Here is a 22,729-nt window from a genome sequence, read left to right as displayed (position 1 = left end):
CGGGCGGTTAAGTGCAAAATGACCCAATCTCTCCGCGCCCTTGGATCAACATCCTGCGGTCCAGATTAGAGTTTGCACAGTTTGCACGTGAGATGAGTTTGCACTAGATCCGTTGCCGAACTGGTTTGGCTGTAAATAATAGAGTTTACAATGATTTTTTATTCTATCTATTTATTTTTTTGCTTTTGTTTATGGCTAAATATAAACAATAGCATGGGGTGCCGGTGAAATGGTGGGTTGGAAATGTATTTTAATGGGTTTAGCGCATAAGTGGTATGGTTTGGTGTGGATGATTGAAGTCATGGTCTAATTTGGTTTGGATTTGACTTTTATATATATATGTTTTGGATTGGCGTGGGTTTGGTTTGGATCTCAGCCCACTGTCATTCACAGTTTTTTGAACTTGAGCACTCTTATTCATCGGTCAGATCAGATAGCAATATCATTATAGCCTATCCGCACGAACCGGCAAGAACAACCATACTCAGAGCGAGCTTCAAGCTGTGCCGGGCCGTCGGTGCTGAGCCTATCCGCCGTTTTCTAGAGTTGAACATTGCTGTTTGGTAGTTGGTACGGTGCCACTGCCACCAGAGGAGACAAACAGGCGTAAAACTAGAGTTGAACATGTGTTTGGTACGGTACCACCGTACTAGCGGGGGACAATTTATTGAGACAGCGACTGCCCAAATCACCAAGACCATCATCTTCTTCTGGTCTCAGACGGACATACAGACCGGACATGACACCGTCAAGAAGCAGCTGGTGGCACCCACCGTCCGCTAGCCGAGGTGGAAGTTGTTACAGTTGGTCTGCCTGAACAGCAGCGAGGAGCTGAACCCAAGCCGCGACGCCTCCAGGTCGAACTGCAGCAGGTTGTCCTCCATCATGTGCCCGCCGATCACCACCGACGTCCGCGGCGCCTTGCCGCCGTCGACCACGCCGAGGCACAGCGCCCCGCCCTGGGTGGCCACCATCGAGTTCGCCCCGAACACCACCCACGACGTGGCCTCGTCCCCAAGGACCAGCTCGATGGTGGGCACCGCCGGGCCCACGCGCGTGCTCCCCACCTTGCTCCCGTCGTAGCACAGCTTGAACGGCGGCACGGGCGGCGCCGGCGCCCGCGGGATCATGGCCGTCTCGGCCGCGAACGCGTCGGTGACGGCCTTGTAGATCGAGGACTCCAGCACGGTGTAGGGCGCCACCGTGCTGAGCTTGGTCCCGCCCACGCCGCCGCGCTTCCTGTCGATGGCCAGCAGCGTGGCGTTCAGCGGCACGGCGCGGCCGTTCACCTTGATGCCCGTGACGCCGACGAAGTACTCGTCCGACTTGTCGCCCCTGGCGGACACGCCCGCCGTGCTCACCGGGTTGACGAGGAGCCGGGTGTAGGTGAGGTCCGTGGCGGACAGCGCCACCCCGGGCTGGAACGCGTAGGCAGGCGCGTCGCCGAAGACGACGACGCCCGCCGCGGCCGCGGGCGGCAGGCAGAGCGCGAACTTCCTGGAGAAGCGGAACGTGGACGCGAGCTGCGTGGGCAGCGCGAAGCGGGCGCGGCTGAGCGACGCCATCCCGGCGGCGCCCGCGGCCAGGCCCCGCGTCAGGGACGTGGACCCGCAGGCGAAGAGGAACGCGGGCGCCGTGGCGAGCGGTCCGGGGGCCGGGGCCGGGCGGAACGTGGTGGGCAGCGCCAGCACGTCGGTGATGACGTTGCCGCCCGTGCTGAGCCGCGTGACCGTGTTCTCGGGGAACCCGCCGCAGGTGTCGTTGAGGCAGGACGGGCTCGGGGCGCCCGAGCAGGTGGTGGCGCAGGCCGGCGACCGCGAGAGGCCGCGGCAGAGGGTGGACCCGCACGGCACGCGGGTGTAGGTGGAGGACGCGTACCCGTCGCAGTCCACCCACAGCGTGGCTCCTGCCAGGTCCAGCACGGCCTTCACCGGCACCAGCGGCGTGCGCTGCCGGAACCCCGTCACGTACTGCTGCGTGGCGTCGTCCTTGCTCACCGGCAGCACCACGGCGGTGATCGGTTGTTTGCTGCCGGCGGCGGCCGCGCGGCAGGCCGACAGCAGGCAGAGGAAGAGGAGGGCAGCCGCCGCGAGAGCGAGAGGGCTAGCACTGCTAGCAGGGTGGCGTGCCATGATGTGAGTGTGAGCGTGTGGGACGTGATGGCGATGTGAAGTGATGATATCGGCATGCATGGAGCGATCTTTATAGGGAGGTGGGGAATAAGGCCGGAAGGGGAAAGCGGCGGGGCGTGACGCCGAAATGGACCCAGTCGTCGCGGTTGGTGGTGCCGGCAGGCGGTATCTTTTGGGCTGAGCGAGGCAGCAAGTCCACGGCGGCTCGGCAGACTGCGCGTGCGTCTGCATGGGCGCATGGCGCGAGCGAATTTTGGATGGGGGGAGATCTAGGCGCCACGAAGGCTTATCATTCCTGCCGGGTGCCGCACCGACGGCACGTGACGCGGGGTGTCGCCGCCTACTTGGGACCCTTTTTTTCTAGTGCTACATGCTAAGGCCTTGTTTAGTTGCAAAATTTTTTACAAAATGGGTACTGTAACATTTTCGTTTGTATTTGATAAATATTATCCAATCATGGACTAACTAGGCTTAAAAGATTCGTCTCGTCAATTCCGATCAAACTGTGCAATTAGTTTTTATTTTCGTCTATATTTAATACTCCATGCATGTGTCTAAAGATTCGATGTGACGGGGAATCTAAAAAAAATTTTGGGAACTAAACAAGGCCTAATACTAGTCTACTACTACTCTACTAGTGCGGCTGAGCTGACGAGTCGTGGGGCGCAGATCGGGGCAAACCATCGATGAGTCGGGCCAACGTGAAAACCATGGGAGGAAGTGTATTTTTTGGTTTTTGGATTGGAAGCGCAGCGACCAAAAAAAGGACGGCGCGGCTCAGCGTTCGCGGCACGCGGGAGCGGTGCCCGCCCCATGTTCAGCTTTTGCGCACGCCGGCAGGGATGATGGGTGCCGGCAGGCGGCAATGGGCATCTCCGCATCTTGACTCGAGAGTGGCCCTCAGCAGTCAGCAGGAGAACCGGCCGTGTGCAGATCGCAAATGTCTGGGCCATCGCAGCCAATTTCTGTCACCCGGGCGATCGGGCCTGGCCGGACCGGACTCTAGTTTCTACGTGCGTGGTTTGGGCTATCGGATTCGACTGCACCTAGCGTAGCCCAAATCGTTTGCGAGATTGGCTGAACTCTTTGCTTCATCACTCTTCTCTTCTTCTTCTTCTTTTAAAAAAAGAATCACTCTTCTCTTCTTTCTAGGCGAAAAGGATAGCTTCGCTTTATTCAATTCAAAGTAAATTAGCACGCTCGTTACAAAGACTCTCTTAGGTCTAAGGGGTTAACAACTACACCCGATTTAAATTATAAATCATTTTGATTTTTTAATATATTCTTTTACTTATATATCTAAATGTACCTTAGGTCTACATACATAATAAAGGAGCTGTTTAGTTCCTTATTTGAGCCAAAAAAATGGATTTTGGCTCACCATTTTATAGAACGAAACTAAACACTATCCAAAATTTTTGGCAAAATAGTTACCATTTTACATTTTGGATTTCGGTATCAAGAGGCAAAAAACCCAAAAGAGCCTTCACTGCCCCCACCTAACCTTGAATTTTTTAGCATTTTAGATGGAACTAAATATAACCCTGAAAAATTTGGCATTTTATAATTCATCATTCCAAAATAGTTGACATTTTGCATTTTGTATTTTATGGGGAACTAAACAGGGTCAAAAGATATAAATAAAAAGCCACTTATAATTTAGAATGTACATGCATCTCCAATAGTTCGAACCCAATGTTAATCTTTGTTTTTGATATATTAAAAAAAATCTCTCCAATAACTTCTAATTTTAACTCCTAATCTTTGCACACTTTTTTGGTATAAGAAATTCAATCGATACACGTAGAAAGATAAAACATGGGAGCAACTTTCTGATCCAATCATAAAAAAGTTGCGACTTTTGTGTCATGTCTCTTTGTCACTACCCCTTCTATACACTAGGAGACTGACCATTGGGGAGCTGGTTACTGGCTCTACCACCCTAGGAAAAGTAAAATCGATTGGTGTCGCCCTGCTTTTGCCCTAGCCTTCTCTTTGCAAGCCTAGCCTTTTATAGAGTCCTTTGGCTACTCCTGCCCACCATCGTTCAACTACAAAGCACCACTAGCCTAGCCTTGTCTAGGCCCCGTTGACTGTGGCCCTGTCTGACTATAGCTGGTTGTGGCTGGTTGAATGGTTGTAGGTTAGTCACTAATGACTAGGGGTGGCTACCACTTGGTTGTGGCAGTTGGAGGATGTAGAGATAAGCTAGGGTGCAGGATCCTTCATGTGAGACCGACTCTTTTAGTAACAAGATATTAAAAACGGTTGGCAAAATCAAACAAATATGTTCATAACTTAAGTTCAAAAACTGACTGGTTTATTGGAGAGGCTCCTAGAGTATTTCGTAAATCCACTCTCTAAATCCTCTCTACCTTTAGCAGCGAGAATTCCATAATAGACAATGGCAAAGGAGGCCTAACTCACATGTGTCATTGGCAGGACTTTGCCTGAGCTGCTATGACCCTCACCTGGCTTCCTTGCGCCACCTCCATAAGGCCTACATTACCATCCCACTAACAACAACCATAAGCTGCCACATATTTTAGAAAAATATGGCATTTGGTATGGTTGTATGAACGGATAAAAAAATGACATGATATTACCTGCATAAGCAGATGCAACCTATCTATGAGAATGAAATGTGGGGTCCACCGTCCTTATCTTGTATCCATCAGCTTAGTCTCGGGAGAAAAGCTCAATTTGAGCGTGTACCACAAGCCTAATTTTATCTATAAATGTATGCAACCAACTAAACATACTATTCATTCAGCTTTATACGACTCCATAGGTGCGCGATAGATGGAGCAGATCAACCAAATACCCCTTTAGGCTCCGATGCTCATGTGAGTATAAGCAGGGAACTGTTTGCTTCATACTTAAGATTGACACCGACGAATCTTAGAGAAACTTTGGATGCCAAAAAAACACGGCAAAACAAATTTGAAGCAAGAAGATAAATTTATGACATGTGAGAAGGGGTGCAAGAAAGTATGACATATCATAGTTACAGCAATAAACTTAAACTAAACATAGACTTAAAAAAAAACTGTAGCACACCTAACTTATGGCACGTAGTTAACCAAAGAAGTCCTCATCTAGTACGTCAAGAAATTCGATTACAAAGTGAATTGGAGCGTACGACACAATGATTTGAATGTATTTCGAACCCTAAACATGCATCATGTTTTTTTTATTGTATACATATGTATATATATTAATTTAAATTTAAAATAACAGTGCTATTATATATATATATATATATATATATATATATATATATATATATATATACTTTAGCATCTTCTTCCAAACAGTTCAGTTTCTCTCGGGTCCACCTTTTTTTTTTTGCTTGGCACAAACTTTGCTTAAATTACGAAAGGAAAACGAAAAGGAAAAGTCTCGGGAGAATTCAGATCGTCGTGGGGATTCCACATCGTAAAACCACTGAAGACGAGGCCGGAGGACCAGACGGAGAGTAGAACCACGCAGCGAAGCAGCAGCGGCGACGAAAGCCCTCGCGTCGGTCGCGGCCGCCGCCCCCCATCGCCGGTCGCCGCTGCCGGTCGAGTCCCGTCGAGCCGAATCGGTAAACCCTCTTCAAATCTCCACTTGTCTCACCTCTTTGGTCCACATCAGGACCCGATCTGAGACTCTGGGTAGCTCCGCAGCGCTCCCCGATCCGGGTGGCCGCGGCGCCGGCATGGCGCGGTTCGAGGTGAACGGCAAGTCGGTGCAAGGCGTGGACCTGCTGTGGCGGCGCCACTGGGCGTCGCGCCTCGACTTCTGGCCCTTCCTTGCGCTCTATGCGCTCTGGCTGCTGCTCGCCGTTCCGGCGCTCGACTTCACCGACGCTCTCATCGTCCTTGCCGCGCTCTCCGCTGCTCACATCCTCGCCTTCCTCTTCACGGCCTGGTCCGTCGATTTCCGGGCCTTTGTCGGGTACTCCAAGGCGAGTTCCCTCTCAATTCTTAACTCATATAATCTAGTCAGCATTATCCATATCTGTTTGAACCATTTAGATTTTAGGGCTGAACGGCTTGAGCTTGGTGATATTGCAGGTCAAGGACATCCGTGCCGCTAACGCGTGTAAGGTGACCCCGGCTAAGTTCTCAGGGTCAAAGGAGATTGTACCCCTGCATATACAGAGAGTTGTGAGTTCAAAATCCTTTTTTTTTCCCGAGAGCTTGTTGCGCCTTCAGCTCTCTTTGGGGGGTTACTGAGTGTGTTGTTGAGTGTTTGTTCAGGTGGCATCAACTTCGGCTGCAGGTGAGACAGAGGAGATTTACTTTGATTTCCGGAAGCAGAGGTTCATCTACTCGGCGGAGAAAGATAACTTTTTAAAACTTCGGTACCCGACGAAGGAGTTGATCGGTTATTATACCAAGGGCACTGGTTATGGAACTGAGGCCAAGATTAGCACCGCTGTGGATAAGTGGGGTAGAAACGTGTAAGCTGCGTCGCTGCTCCCCTCTCTATTTTGTACTGAGCTTTCAGTTGTTGAGCTACAGAACTTTTAATTGATAGCTGTATAATCCAGAATTGCGTAGATCAAACACGAGAAACACAAATGTAGTTTAAGAGGGTAAGGCTGAACTTAATTTAAGGTTAATGTCTAACAATGCACAATTGGATATTAAAATTTGCTCCATCCAGCACTACCTGAAGGAGATTCACAATTCAACTTATGGGGAACGCACTATGAGAGTGGATGAGTGTTCCTGATCTGTGATGCATGTTTATTGGACATGTTATCCAAAATAGACTTGTACTATAACAGGTGATTCAATTGTGGATTAGATTTAAAAGAGTAGGTGAGTAGCTGAAGGGATTTGTGCATACATAACTTGTTGCTATAGTGGATTCCCTTTGTACTTAGGGGCTGTTTGGATACAAGGTCTAATTGCTAGCTACCTAAAAAATAGCCCAAATCAGTGCTATTGAATCCAAACAGGAGGGCTAATATGTGGGCTAATTTTTTTTGGCCAAGTCTTCAACTAGTTTTTAGCAACTAGCTAGCCAACCACAGCTAATTTGGGCTAATTTTTAGCTCCAACTAGTAACTATCCATGTGTATCCAAACAAGCCCGTCGTCTGATCACAAACCCTTGTCATTTTGGACATACTTGCTATCCAACTTTTGGCTATAAATATTCTAAGTGTTCAGATTGGACTACCGGATCTGTGTAGGGAAAGGATATTAGCAATAATTATAATTTTGGTTTTTGGACATGTAATTTGATACCCCCTCTGATCACAAATACTTGACACGTTTGACTTTACATGGTCTTCATTGCGTATATTTGACCATAGTATATTCTTAAAATCCTTCAAATATAAGAGATTGACAAGCATTTTGATTACAAATGGGCACATATAACTTAGATGCTACCAAATAAAATAATGTATTACTCCCTCCATTCCAAATTGTAAGACATTTTGGCTTTTACTAGATACATAGCTTTTGCTATGTACTTAGATATAGACTGTGTCCAAAACGTCTTACAATTTGGAAATTGGAATGGATAAGGTATTTATTAATGTATCTGGTTTAGGTTTGACCAATTCTTGTCCTAAACGACATGTTTTTTGTGACCGGAGTTAATACATTTTAGTGATCACTGCATTTTGGAGACCATGCTACCGTCCAAAACGACATGTATTTGTGACCACTGGTGGGAGGATGCAGTAATATCTGCAACATGCAACTTCTTTAATTCCATATTATGAATACTAAATAGAGGAATATATGCTGCAGGGATGATCTATTAGTAGAACTAAAGTAAGAGCATAGTACGTGCCTAGGGAATTTCAATTATGGACAGTGGGCATGGGTGCATCTGAATCTGTATGTCATAAATCAAATAACCAATGTACTACTGATTTTTGCATCAAATTGAACAAAATAGATATCTTTTACCATATTAATCTGTCTAGCAACAGTGTCTGACAATATTTATTGTTCTCTCCAGATTCGAGTATCCACAGCCCACATTTCAGAAATTAATGAAGGAGCAAATCATGGAACCATTTTTTGTTTTCCAGGTTACTTTCTTTTATCTCGATACTTACTAAACTCACTTATATATGTTTAATGAGGGCTTCTTTATGCAGGTTTTTTGTGTTGCTCTTTGGTGCCTGGATGAGTATTGGTACTACAGTTTGTTTACACTTTTCATGCTTTTCCTGTTTGAGTCTACTATGGCAAAGAATAGGCTGAAGACATTGACTGAGCTAAGACGTGTGAAAGTTGATAGCCAGATTGTGTTGACCTATAGATGTGGAAAGTATGGATCCTCCATTTTATTTAAGTTTTTTCTGTTTCAGCATATATCCCATCCTAATTGCGTGTTCTTTGTTCAGATGGGTTAAAATCCCTGGAACTGAACTACTACCAGGAGATATTGTGTCAATAGGGCGCTCAACTAGTGGTGAAGATAGATCTGTACCAGCAGATATGCTATTGTTAGCTGGGTCTGCAATAGTAAATGAAGCTATTCTTACAGGAGAATCTACTCCACAGTGGAAGGTTTTCTTTTGTTTTCCCTTGGATGTTTTTAATTAGAAAAAATAGTTCCATTGTGACAGTTTGTGCTTTCAATCCTATATTTTAAAAAAACGCATTCCGGTTGCCATTCTAGTTTGTCAATTGGAACTGAAGAGTCATTTACTGGACTATTACAGTATGCCATTCTTGTGTTGCACATTCTGTTTGAACCCATTACAATTTACAACAGTCAACTATGCTTAAATATTAAACAAAAAACTGGCTTTACATGAAACTACTAAAATTTGCAACCAAGTTACCAGAGGGCATCGTTCCATAGAAAAACCAAGCTTAAAATTCAGTTCATTTTGTATAGCTATTAATAGTTCAATCATTATGGCTAGAAGTGGAGGAAATTAACAGTATGCTTCAATAGCATCTGTGTTTTTGTCGTAGCCATAACTCTATAGACTAACTTCCTTGTTCCTATTCTTATGCTGTAACTGCATAATTATTTGTTTTTTCAAAGGCTCTGACTACATCTACTGATAGGTTTCAATTGCTGGACGTGGTCCTGAGGATATGCTATCTATAAAGCGGGATAAGAACCATATCCTATTTGGTGGCACTAAAGTATTGCAACACACTGCAGATAAGGTAGATACATCTCCTGAGCTTCTGTGCCCAATTCCGTTGCTGACGTGTTTATTTTTATAGTCTGTAAATCTTCGAGCACCTGATGGTGGCTGTATAGCTTTTGTATTGAGGACTGGATTTGAGACTAGCCAAGGGAAATTGATGAGGACTATCTTATTTTCAACTGAGAGGGTAACATCTGTTTCTTCAGTAATGAAAGTAAATTATCCAAAGTCATGAAAATCTGATGCCTGCATTTTAATGAAAATAACAGGTTACTGCAAATAACAAGGAAAGTGGCCTGTTTATACTCTTTTTGCTCTTCTTTGCAATTATTGCATCCGGTTATGTGCTTATGAAGGTAACACCAGAAACTACATTATCTATAGAGTGAACCATTATTTTTTATCCTATTCTTTAGTTCTTTTGCCTCTTGTCTTCTATTGAACTGTTGTTTTATCTGTGTATATAGGGACTAGAGGACCCAACAAGGAGTAGATATAAACTTTTATTGAGTTGTTCATTGATTATTACTTCTGTGATACCCCCGGAATTGCCAATGGAGCTCTCCATAGCAGTCAACACATCTTTAATTGCATTGGCTCGGCGTGGTATTTTCTGCACAGAGCCATTCAGAATACCGTTTGCTGGGAAGGTTAGTAAGGAAACCTTATGAGTCCATGTTTCTCCTTTCTTTTCAAGCTTTTTAAGAGTTTTCTTTGATCAGGTTGACATATGCTGCTTCGATAAGACAGGGACTCTGACATCAGATGATATGGTAAGTTATATGCTTAGTTTATTTCCTTATTCGATAAGAGGGTGCGGGGGATGACAAACCCTTTTGTTTCAGGAATTCCAAGGTATTGTTACTTTGGAAGGCGATGATGACTTAATATCTGATGCAAATAAGCTGCCCCTCCGAACTCAAGAAGTGCTTTCTAGTTGCCATGCATTGGTATTTGTCGACAACAAGCTGGTATGTCGTGTGCAATTATCTAATAACTAACTGCTTTTTAGAAGGTCTGACGTATAACCTAGTAACTGTGAAAAAGTTTGATGGTGTCTTTCATTTCATCTTAATAAAGGTTGGTGATCCCCTCGAAAAGGCTGCTATAAAGGGCATAGACTGGATCTACACATCTGATGAGAAGGCCATGTCTAAAAGGTAAGCTGTCATATGTATTGACCTGCATAAATATGTAAGCAAGTGAGCTTATGATTAAGTCAACCTGATGAAATCATAAAATTCAATGTTATTGTTGTCACCAGGAAAGAATAACTTGGGTGGTTATTAGTTATTACTGCTTTTCCCGCTCCATTGCGAGCATAAGGTATTAAATTGTATGTGTTAATTCATGTTCTCTTTTATTGCAGGCCTGGTGGTCAACCTGTACAGATCGTGCACAGGTACCATTTTGCTTCCCACTTGAAGAGAATGTCTGTTATCGTCCGTATCCAGGAGAAATTTTACGCTTTCATTAAGGTAAGAATTCTGAGAGATCCAATGAAATTTGGGTCGACAAGTTGTTACTCTGTCCTTGTTAATATAGGGTTACTATTTGGGGTAGTTCACACTTCACAGTCTCTTTTGGCCTTGGATGTAAATGTGATCATAGTTGTAACATAATGAAACATAGTATTTGGTTTGTAACACAATGAAACATAGTATTTTCTCTTGTTCCAAGACATCTATTCCTTGGAGGAACCAAATGATCTTCATAGGGTTTTGATACATTGAATATTTACCGCTGGAGGTTGGAGCAAATCACAAGACAATTCTCTGTAGTCCATACCATTGCTTTGACAGCAGATATATCTTCTATGCTCCCTAACATTCATCCACATGATCTATTTAAAGTTGAAAGCTGAGTTCATCTTGGTCATCTGCAGTTTGAGAAAATATTTGAAAAGTCTTATCTCAAATTGTCTGTGTACTGTCTATTAGCGTGACTATTTTTTGGGTATACTTATTATCTTTTTTTCCTGTATATAAACTAAATTTGTTCAATGAAATCGCCATGGGAGCCCCACTTTCTGTTTCTACTAACTAAAGGAAATCATTTTCTAGAATTTTCCCAAAACGGCAATGTCAAGTCTTCAGAAAAAAGATGTCAATAACATTGGGACCTCAGTGAACTAATGATGCAACCAACGCTCCATTTGAAACTATGGTTGGATCAATCTACATTTGAGATTCAGTGATGCTAAATGACCGGCTTTCTCTCTTTGTATAGACTCCCTAGCTTAGTTTCTTTTTCTTCCGTCTTCCTTAGACCTGTTGCTTCTTTCGGTTTTGGTGTCTGTTGTTTAGTTGTACAGGCTTGTTCTTTTTTTCCTCTTTTTATTTAATAAATTTTTCTTACAGTGGGGGCTTCCCCTGCTGTATTCTCACTAAAAAAAAAGCTGTTATTCAGTAGTCATGTGCAGTATCTTCCTTTCTACCACAATTAAAAGGGGGAATATTGTAGCTGGCAAAAATAAAAGTAAAATCACTATATCTGTTGAGTTTCATAATTTGGAAAACAAGAAGGCATAATTTTTTTTTTCAGTCCATAGGAACTTGTGAGTCAAATTGTTTCTCTGGTTGATGGTCCTGTGAGATTACTTCTAATTCTTTTTCCAAGATCTTGTTTAATTTGATCTTATTTTTCTAGTTATATCCATGTGTCTTATATTTTGTGATCTTCAGGGTGCACCGGAGACCATCCAAGAGAGATTAGTTGATTTACCTGCTGCATATGTGGAGACATATAAGAAATACACACGACAAGGTTCTCGGGTCTTGGCTCTTGCATACAAATTGCTTCCTGAGATGCCTGTAAGTTTCTGTTGATATTAATCGTGTCATTTGTCTATAGCCATTCTCTTCTGTTCTGTTATTCTGTTGTCAGTGTACTTCCATAAAAATCCTGTCAGAGCAAAGCAAAAAACTTCTTGATTCTTTGATGTGAAGGGACCTGGTAGAACCTCGGGGTCTACCGGCGAGGGACCTGAGATTGTAGTGGTGAACTGCCGGAGGGGAAGGAGGTCGGCGCCTGGGCGCCGTGGCTGAGCGAGATGAGGGAAGGGAGGTGGCGGTTAGGGCACAATTAGGTCTCCCGGCTCCCTACAGGAAGCCGAGCAATAATAGATTGCTCTTGCTTAAAATCCAAAAAGTCTTTACAGCCAAGTATATATAACTCTCCTCTCCCTATATTAGGAAACAACTATCTCTCAACTAGGAAATAATAATAACTTGGGCCTTAAGCCCTGTCTACTGCCGGCTCCTTCATTAGCCACTAATGGGCTTTTTCCTCTGATAAGAGACGCCGGTCATAACATCTCTCCCCGCCTGCGCAAACAGCTCGTCCTCGAGCTGGAAGTCGGGGTAGTGCTGGCGAAACTCCTCAAGCAGCTCCCATGTGGCGTCGTCAGCGGAGAGCCCGCGCCACTTGATCAACACGCGCCACTCGCCCCTACGAAGCTGGGCACGCAGCACTGTCTCCGGCTCCGGCAGGACGCGACCATCAGCCACTGGAGGCAGCGTGGAAGGAGCAGTCGGCGGATCGCCACGATGTGGTTTGAGCAGCCCGACATGGAAGACGTCGTGGATGCGGGCGCTCTCCGGAAGCTGTAGCCGATAAGCAACCTGCCCAATGCGCTCCAGCACCTGAAAGGGACCAGCATAACGAGGCCCCAGCTTGCGCTGCGCACGAGGGTCCAGGGACTGAGTAGTCCTGTGCAGCAGCCTCAGCCAGACCCAGTCACCGACTTGGAACTCAACGTCGCGGTGGCCGGCGTCGTAGTACTTCTTGGAGAGTTGCTGCGCCTGGAGTAAGCGTTGGCGCACCTCAGCCAGCATCTCGTCCCGGCTGCGTAGAAGGGCATCAGCAGTATCTGTACGGGCCGTCCCCGGGCTGTACGGCAGCATGGGCGGTGGGGAACGCCCATAGACCACCTCGAAAGGTGTGGCGCGCAGGGCTGTGTGGAAGGATGTGTTGTAGCAGTACTCCGCCCACGACAACCAGTCCACCCACGCGCGAGGTCTGTCACCTGTGACACAACGAAGATACATGGCGATCACCTTATTCACCACCTCAGATTGGCCGTCAGTCTGCGGGTGGAACGCAGTGCTCATGCGCAGCGATACGCCCGCCATCTTGAAGAGATCGCGCCAAACATGGCCGGTGAACACGGGGTCCCTGTCGCTGACAATGGAAGAAGGGAACCCGTGTAGCCGGACGACGCCGTCGAAGAAAGCGCGCGCGACGGAGGCAGCCGTGTAGGGGTGGCCGAGCGCAATGAAATGCGCATACTTGGAGAAACGGTCGACCACCGTGAGGATAACGGACTTGCCGCCCACTTTGGGCAGCCCCTCGATGAAGTCAATCGAGATGTCGGCCCACACCTGAGACGGAACGTCTAGGGGCTGTAGCAGTCCTGCCGGCTGCAAGGCTTGTGTCTTGTTACGTTGACAAGTGCTGCATGAGCGCACCCAATCCTGCACCAAGGAGCGGTCACCGGGTATATAGAACTCAGCCCGGAGTCGGTGAAGGGTCTTTTGTACCCCCTCGTGGCCAGCAGAGTGTGCCAGTAGGAGGGCCTGATGGCGCAAATCACCATGGTCAGGAACAAAGATGCGGCGCCCGTGCAGGAGCAGCCCATCTTCATGGCGCCAGGGGCCCTGCAGCTCACCAGCAGCAAGGCGCTCCAGGAGCTGCAGCGCATCAGCAGCAACCGTCGTGGCTTGGCGGATGTCGGCGATGAACACGAAGGAAGGCCCGGAGAGGGTGCTCACCACAGCGCCCCCGCCCTCCTGTGGGCCGTCCAACTCGGCGTCACGGCGGGAAAGAGCATCCGCCACGGTATTAAGGCGGCCGGGGCGGTACTCCACGGTGAAGTCGAAGCCAAACAGCTTGCTGATCCACTGATGTTGCGGAACGGTGGAGAGACGCTGATCCAAGAGAAACTTCAAGCTGTAGTGGTCAGTGCGGATCAAGAAGTGGCGCCCCCACAAGTACGGGCGCCAATGGCGGACAGCCTGCACCAGTCCAATAAGCTCCCGTTCGTATGCCGCAAGCTTGAGGTGGCGCGCGGCGAACGGTCGGCTGAAGAAAGCGAGGGGCCCGGCACCTTGGTGTAGGACGGCACCGAATCCCGCACCGGATGCATCGCAGTCCACCATGAACAGCTTGTCGAAGTCGGGCATCTGGAGCACGGGCCCGGTGGTGAGGGCGCGTTTGAGCGCCTGGAAGGCCCCCTCTGCATCGTCATCCCAGGCGAAAGCGTCGCGGCGCAGGAGGCGTGTGAGGGGCGCCGCGATGAGGCCGAATTCCCGGATGAACTTCCGGTAGTATCCCGCCAGCCCGAGGAAACCACGGAGGCCCCGAGGAGAGCGAGGCGCCGGCCAAGCAGCCACGGCTGCCACCTTGTCAGCATCCATGGCGACGCCGGCGGCGGAGATGACATGGCCTAGGTAGGCCACGGACGTCGCCCCGAACGAGCACTTCGAGCGCTTAAGGTGGAGCTGGTGCGCCCGAAGCTCGTTGAGGACGATGGCGATGTGCTGAAGGTGCTCCGCCCACGTGGCACTGTAGATCAAAATGTCATCGAAAAACACCAACACAAACCTGCGCAGGTATGGGCGCAGGACGTCGTTCATCAATGCTTGGAACGTCGCGGGGGCGTTGGAGAGACCGAACGGCATCACCAGAAACTCGTAGTGGCCGTGGTGGGTGCGGAACGCCGTCTTGGCCACGTCCTCAGGGTGCATGCGCACCTGGTGATAGCCCGAACGCAAGTCGAGCTTGGTGAAGAAGCGCGCTCCGTGAAGTTCATCGAGCAGCTCGTCCACCACCGGGATGGGGAACTTGTCCTTGGAAGTCTTGGCGTTAAGGGCGCGGTAGTCGATGCAGAAACGCCACGACTTGTCCGCCTTGCGGACCAGGAGCACCGGCGCAGAGAACGGCGAAGTGCTAGGCCGGATGATACCCTGGGTCAACATGGCTTCGCACTGCCGTTCCAGCTCGTCCTTCTGCAGCTGGGGATAGCGGTATGGCCGGACCGCCACCGGCGGCGTGCCTGGCAGCAGGTGAATCCGGTGGTCGTACGGCCGGGCTGGTGGCAGACCTTGCGGCTCCTCGAAGATGGCAGCGTGCTGGTGGAGAAGACGGTCCAGCAGCGGCTGCTGGATGTCGGTGGTGACAGCAGCTGTGTGTGCTGGTCCAGCAGAGCCGCCTACACCCCTCCACAGGATGCGCCGGCCTTGTCGCGAGAAGGCCATCGTCATGGCCCCAAAGTCCCAGAGGATGGGACCCAACGTCCTGAGGTAGTCCACCCCAAGGATAAGGTCGAAACTGCCGAGGTCCAGACCGACGCAGGTGATGGAGAAGACCTCGCCCGCGATGCTGATAGGGACGTCGTGGGCAATCCCCTCGCAGGGCAGCCGGTCGCCGTTGGCGACAGTGACACGGAGCTGCTCCCCTCCCGCCGGAGAGAGACCGAGGCGGCGCATTGTCGTGCCCCGGAGGAAATTATGGGTGGAGCCTGTGTCCAGCAAGGCCAGCAGGCGCTCCCCTTTCACCAAAACAGGGAGCAGCATGGTGTTCTCTGTCCGGATACCTGCCACAGCATGGAGCGAGACGACAAAAGCATTAGCGTTAGGTAGCTCCGGGGCGGCAGGTTCCTCCCTCAGTGCAGCAGCTGCTGCCGCGTCGCCGACCGGTACGGCGTCCTCCACTACATAGTCGTCGACGTCGAGGTAGAACAGCCGCTGGCACACGTGCCCGGGCACATAAGGCTCATCACAGTTGTAGCAGAGGCCCTGGCGACGACGCTCCGCCTGCTCAGCTGGTGTGAGGCGGCGGAAAGGACGTGCCGGGGCTGCATTGCCCGCAGCAGCCCCGTGGGCGTCCTGTGCTGGCAGCGCTGCAGGTGCGCGGCCTGCAGGGCGCGGAGGCGGCCGAGCAGCACGCGCCGGAGGGAGCGCTTGCATGGCAGCCGCCCGGCGCTCGAAGGCCCGAGCGTAGTACATTGCTGTCTGCAGGTCCGGGGGGTCGCGCATCTCCACGTCCACCCGAAGGTGTTCAGGCAGCCCCCCAACGAAGAGTTCGGCGCGCTGGCGGGGCGACACCCCTTGGGCATGACAGGCCACTGCTTGGAAACGGCCTGCAAACTCCTGCACAGTAGACTGAAAGGGTAACCGGCCCAGCTCGGCCAAGCGACTACCCCGCAGCGGTGGACCAAAGCGAAGACGACATAGGTCACGGAAACGCTCCCATGACGGCATGCCTTCATCTTGTTCCAGGGCGTAGTACCACGTCTGTGCTTCTCCCCTGAGGTGGTAGGAGGCGAGCCAGGTGCGGTCAGACGCCAAGGTGCGCTGTCCCCTGAAGAATTGCTCACAATGGTTGAGCCAATTCAGGGGATCGACGGAGCCATCATAGGTCATGAACTCCAGCTTGTAGAACTTCGGCGGTGGAGGCTCCGGAGCGGCGGCGTAGGCTGCTGTCCCCGCAGCAGATGGTGCAGCGGCGAAGGGCGGCCCGTGCGCAGGGGCAGCAGCGTATGGGGCGCCCCCTGCTGGTGCTGATGCCGGCAGTAGCGTACCCCCATGGAAGAGGCTCCCGTCGACACTGCCGTAGAGGACGTCCGGTGCAGGGACGCCACCATGCATGACGCTGGATGTTGACGCAGGCAGCGGTTCATGGACCGTGGTCGCCTGCGTGTAGACGGGCGGTGCCGAAGAGTCGAGAAGCCAAGCCGGAAGCGGCGAGGGGGACGCAGGAAACCTGAGCTGAGTGATCGGGACTCCCTGCGACGCTGGGGCAGACACCGGCGGGTAGTAGGAGGACGATCCCTCATAGGGCATCCCATATGCATAGGCGTTGGTGACAGCCGGCTGTGAGTATGGCGGCGACAGTAGCGGCGGATGCGGGAATTGGGGCGGCTGCGGCGCATAGGATCCCGCCAGGAAGGAGCGAATACCAGCCACTGCCTGCCCCAAGTCCAGGACGGCCATGGTCAGTTGCTCGAACGTTAGGGGCCTGACGGGGGACTGCGCTGGTGGTGCTGATGGGGACCCAGACGTGCCGGCGAGCACCAAGCCTGATGTTGAGGAAGGAGGCGCTGGCGGCTGCGTGGTGGTGGCTGTGATCTGCGGCTGCTGCGTGGTGGTGGGCAGCACCGGCGGCTGGGAGGTAGCCGGCGGCTGCGTGGGGAAGACAGGCGGCTGAGACATCGATCCTGAGGTCTCTGATACCAGATTGGTAGAACTTCGGGGTCTACCGGCGAGGGACCTGAGATTGTAGTGGTGAACTGCCGGAGGGGAAGGAGGTCGGCGCCTGGGCGCCGTGGCTGAGCGAGATGAGGGAAGGGAGGTGGCGGTTAGGGCACAATTAGGTCTCCCGGCTCCCTACAGGAAGCCGAGCAATAATAGATTGCTCTTGCTTAAAATCCAAAAAGTCTTTACAGCCAAGTATATATAACTCTCCTCTCCCTATATTAGGAAACAACTATCTCTCAACTAGGAAATAATAATAACTTGGGCCTTAAGCCCTGTCTACTGCCGGCTCCTTCATTAGCCACTAATGGGCTTTTTCCTCTGATAAGAGACGCCGGTCATAACAGGACCATCCAAATTCTAACTGTCCTAGCATTGTGGTTGTGATAATCCAATGATACTCCACATGCATGCAGCTTGTGCCATGATCTGATGGAATTATAAATTCCCCGAGCCAGAACACAAAGCACAAAACTTTTTGATTAATGCAAAGGGACCATCCAAATTCCAACTGTACCAACATTGTGATTTTGTGATAATCCAATGATACTTCACATGCTGATGTGATACTCTGATGGAATATTTACTGGAAATTGGAATCCCCAATGATACTTCACATGCTGATGTGATACTCTGATGGAATATTTACTGGAAATTGGAATCCTGTGTTTTTTATTAACTTTGACAGTGCTGATGTGCTAGTTGAAAGGTTGCTGTTCAAAAAATGTTGCTGTACGAAAATGGGATATAAGTTAATACTAGGAAATCAATCATTATACGAGTTTCATAATTGTACTGTTTATGTCCTACTTGATATGTTTTGATCCGTGCCATGATATCTGTCACACTGAGCTAATTTATTCTCGAAAGGTCAGATGATGATGTATTTTGAAATAAAATACATTTCCCTTGATTTTATTCACTGGCTTGGGGGTCTAGAAGTGAGATTTCGTGAAACATATTTCATTAACTTATTTATTTACTCAAACTTTCGAACAGAGTTTATTATCTGCATAACTTATTATCCTTCAAATTTTACAGCTATTGCATTTTGTTCATATCTTTTTGTTTGTTTTTTCTACGAAAAGTGTATCTGATTAGATTTGTCTGACCTCTTGGTGTTTAAATAACAGGTTAGTGAGGCTAGAAGTTTGGAACGGGATCAAGTAGAGAGCGACCTAACATTTGCTGGTTTTGCAGTATGTAATCTTCCTCTTATGCATCTTTTTTTCTCTCTCAACATTATCTTAGTTATGTTGGATGACATGTTTATCTTAATTATGTGGCTGTGTTGGATTTGGTGGACTCAGGTCTTCAACTGTCCTATAAGGAGCGACTCTGGTGCTGTCTTAAAAGAACTGGGACAATCTTCCCATGACTTGGTATATCCTCCTATTTATCTTGTAACCATTTATTATTGGTAATAAATTCAGCTGTGCCGGAAACTTGTTTTCGTGCCAGTAATGTGATACATATACAAGTACATTGCCCAAGGCTAGCAAACATGTACCTTAGAAAATTTGTAATGCTATTTCTGTTTTGTTTGACTAATGTGCTTATTGGCTCGCTGGTGTTATTAGGTCATGATCACCGGAGACCAAGCATTGACTGCCTGCCATGTTGCTAGCCAAGTACATATATCTTCCAAACCTGTTTTGATCTTGACACGGATAAAGACTGGCGGTTTTGAGTGGGTTTCGCCAGATGAAACTGATAGAGCTCCGTACAGGTAACTGTCTATATACAGTTTCGCTGATTCTTTTGTGTTGAGCTCATACCTCGTTTTCTTTCCTGGCAAATCTTTACCCTGTTCCAGTGTGAGAGACTGAGAGTAGTCTGATCTCTCTCTTCACAACACATATTATGTTGCTTGTTTTATCATCTGGTCTATGCCAAAGCATTGTGTTTCAGAGACTAAGTTTTTATAAAGATTATAATTATGTCCCATTTGTCCAGGAAAACGATTATTATTACAAGCATTTCTTCTAGTTAACAAACAATATAATTTCTTTTCTTTTGTTAATCTCTCAGACTTAGTGTTGATATATTAAGTCTGTCGTTTAGCATCTCTTCTGGCATTGTTATCACATACAGTTTGTGGCTTGTTTGAGTCCTTTCGATTTAATATTGTGTATATGCTGTTTTTCAGTGCTGTGGAGGTTGCAGTGTTATCAGAATCTCATGACCTTTGTATTAATGGGGACTGTTTTGAAATGCTACAAAGTACTGAGGCTGTTCTCCAGGTTATCCCTTATGTGAAGGTATGCGTGAACAGATTACATCCCCTGTACAAAATATGAAAGCTTTCATTTGTATGCTAAGTGGTTATTATATTTTTTATATTGTCATTTTTTTAGGTTTTTTCACGTGTTGCCCCAGAACAAAAAGAACTTGTACTGACTACATTCAAAAGTGTTGGGAGGGTGACACTGATGTGTGGAGATGGAACCAATGATGTTGGTGCACTGAAGCAGGTGATTACCTGTCCTGTATCCCACTTAGTTTTGCTCAATTTACATAGAAAACTACTCTATTACTCTGGTTTCTATTTCTATGACCTTATTCCACACATGCATTTTATTTGTTACCATAACAATTATTGCATTGATCCTGGAAATGTTTACTGACACTGATTGTGTAGAGACTTTCCTCTACAATTTGTGCCTTATATTCATTTTTCTTGTTTTATTAGTTGAGGGCATCATGGTAAATACTTCTCACCTATTATGTAATATATAATAGAATGTAACTGGACATTCTTTAGTCTTTACACTTTCTTAAGAGGTGGCTTATACTATGCTAGAAGTATGGCATGGAAGAAGTTTGAGCCAGTAACTGAGTGGCAGTGGCAGAGGTCCATGCTACTGAATACTCATATGCAAATTGACCAATATTAGCCTGGTGTTTTGTTCTTTCCATTACCTGTTTGATAAGTCATAACTGTAGTACGGTGATAGAGTGAACCACTTAAATGATAGTAATTTCAACATTTCTGGACCTCAGGCAACTGTATATTCTACATTGCCTTTGTTAGGCCTATTATTTTTCTACTGACACTTTGAATTTGTTTACTGAAATGTAGGACTCTTGTTAACCACCTTATCATATCATTGTTTTTGCAATTCATTTCATGATCTTTTAAAATATTTCAGGCACATGTTGGCATAGCTCTTTTGAATGCTCAACCAGTTCAGAAAGTCGACTCAAAATCTGGGAAGTTGAAAAAACAGAAGCCTGTTAATGAAGCATCATCACAAGTGACTGCAGCAGCTAATAGTTCTGCTAAAGCATCGAGCAGCCGCCCCATGACTGCTGCTGAGAGGCAGCGAGAAAAGCTGCAGAAAATGTTGGATGAAATGAATGATGAAACTGATGGCCGTTCAGCACCAATTGTTAAGCTTGGTGATGCTTCTATGGCTTCACCTTTCACAGCAAAGCATGCCTCTGTTGCCCCTACTCTTGACATCATCCGTCAGGGGAGAAGCACGCTAGTCACTACACTTCAAATGTTCAAGATTCTTGGGCTCAATTGCCTTGCAACGGCTTACGTTCTCAGTGTCATGTACTTGGATGGTGTCAAACTGGGTGATGTTCAAGCTACAATCAGTGGTGTCTTTACTGCAGCCTTCTTCCTCTTCATCTCCCATGCTCGGCCGCTCCAAACACTCTCTGCAGAGCGGCCTCACCCTAACATATTCTGTGCATACGTCCTGCTCTCCATTCTTGGCCAGTTCGCCATGCACATATTCTTCCTTGTCACAGCTGTCAATGAAGCATCAAAACATATGCCAGAAGAATGCATTGAGCCCGACTCAAATTTCCATCCAAACCTTGTGAATACAGTTTCATACATGGTGAACATGATGATCCAGGTGGCAACCTTTGCTGTAAACTACATGGGCCACCCATTTAATCAGAGCATATCCGAGAACAAGCCCTTCAAGTATGCATTGTATGGAGCGGTTGCTTTCTTCACAGTGATTACATCAGATATGTTCAGGGATTTGAATGACTACATGAAGCTTGAACCCTTGCCAGAGGGAATGCGTGGCAAATTGATGTTGTGGGCTATTCTAATGTTTTGTGGTTGCTACGGATGGGAGCGGCTTCTGCGATGGATGTTTCCAGGAAAGATGCCTGCGTGGGAGAAGCGCCAGAAACAGGCAGTTGCAAACTTGGAGAAAAAGCGAGATTAAAATCATTTTTGCTGTCTGCACTTTATTCTTTACCCTTTGCTGCCCATTGGTTACTTGGCAGTACATACTGATCATGTTTTGGCATAGTTGCAATCTAATCTGTAGCCTAGGGGAATTTTGGGAGTGTAGGCCCTAAATGATAGGAGGTTACAGGGTCGGCACTTTACATACTTGTCAGGATTATTAAAATTTTCAGTTACCATATGTAAGCTGATATAAGTTGGCATGAATATCGGTTGATATTAGATGGCATCAATATAGTTTGATAGATTCTCTCTGTTTCACAAATTATAAGTTATTCCGACTTTCTTGACTAAAATTATAGTTGATCTGTTGCGGATATGGAATCGCTGTACGGCTCCCTGAGTCGTCAAACCTGGCATTGCGGCACCTTATTGTATATATATAATTTAGTGAAAGCTTTGATTGATAACTTGATCCAGTACAGATTAACCTTGGTAACAGTCATACAGACTACAAAGAAGCTTCTGATCGTGCTTAAATAATCACTGAGCTCGATCGACTGTTATGGTCCGTTCTTCAGTATTCTATTCGGTTTAGTGGATTGACGATTGATGATGACAATAACAGAAAAGTAAAACTTGTGCTGTCGTGTCATCCAGGTCTCTAAACTCACAAATCGATTGTTTAGGTCCTTAAACTTATTCATCTGTGTCATCTCGGTCTCTAAACTTGTTTAATTGTGTCATTCCGGTCTCTAAACTTAGAAATCATCCGTTTAGATCAACTTCAGTTGTGTCATCTTGGTCTCTAAGCTTGGTTTTGAATCTCATCTGGGTCAAAACAAAGCGATCTAACAACTCTATATCAAAAAATAATTCATAACTTTTTCATATGAACTCAAATGAAGACAAATTTTATACCAAAGTTATAGTCCTCAGCACAATCTACAACTTTGTAGTTGAAAAGTTTTTTATTTGAAGTCGTTTAGTATTATAAAATTTAATTTTAAATTTTAAATTTTAAAATCTATAAACTTATAAAAAATATTTTGGGA

The 22,729-nt window shown here is 47.3% G+C and overlaps 2 protein-coding genes across 3 annotated transcripts; one reads left to right on the top strand and one right to left on the bottom strand.

The window, feature by feature from the left end:
• LOC8085106 (basic 7S globulin) lies at nucleotides 614-2,380 on the bottom strand. Its single transcript, XM_002439723.2, has one exon. It carries the CDS (start codon nucleotides 2,361-2,363, stop codon nucleotides 780-782), a length of 1,584 nt encoding a protein of 527 aa, XP_002439768.2. The 5' UTR covers nucleotides 2,364-2,380; the 3' UTR covers nucleotides 614-779.
• On the top strand, nucleotides 5,534-21,999 carry LOC8085105 (probable manganese-transporting ATPase PDR2). 2 transcript variants are annotated; one of them, XM_021447255.1, is made up of 22 exons: nucleotides 5,534-5,721; nucleotides 5,804-6,084; nucleotides 6,194-6,286; nucleotides 6,380-6,582; nucleotides 8,105-8,177; nucleotides 8,247-8,419; nucleotides 8,496-8,661; nucleotides 9,172-9,276; nucleotides 9,337-9,447; nucleotides 9,530-9,616; nucleotides 9,728-9,910; nucleotides 9,983-10,033; nucleotides 10,106-10,231; nucleotides 10,341-10,420; nucleotides 10,630-10,738; nucleotides 11,945-12,073; nucleotides 18,649-18,714; nucleotides 18,826-18,897; nucleotides 19,096-19,244; nucleotides 19,665-19,776; nucleotides 19,873-19,989; nucleotides 20,668-21,999. In XM_021447255.1, exons 2-22 carry the CDS (start codon nucleotides 5,836-5,838, stop codon nucleotides 21,709-21,711), a joined length of 3,498 nt encoding a protein of 1,165 aa, XP_021302930.1. In that variant the 5' UTR covers nucleotides 5,534-5,721; nucleotides 5,804-5,835; the 3' UTR covers nucleotides 21,712-21,999. The 2 variants fall into 2 exon arrangements, with proteins under 2 accessions (XP_021302930.1, XP_021302929.1); XM_021447254.1 differs by having other exon boundaries at nucleotides 5,796-6,084.

Source organism: Sorghum bicolor, chromosome 9 (genome assembly GCF_000003195.3).
Source record: "Sorghum bicolor cultivar BTx623 chromosome 9, Sorghum_bicolor_NCBIv3, whole genome shotgun sequence".
Lineage (NCBI taxonomy): Eukaryota > Viridiplantae > Streptophyta > Magnoliopsida > Poales > Poaceae > Sorghum > Sorghum bicolor.
Note: the sequence above shows the minus strand (reverse complement) of the source record. Positions and strands in the feature narration are given on the sequence as shown.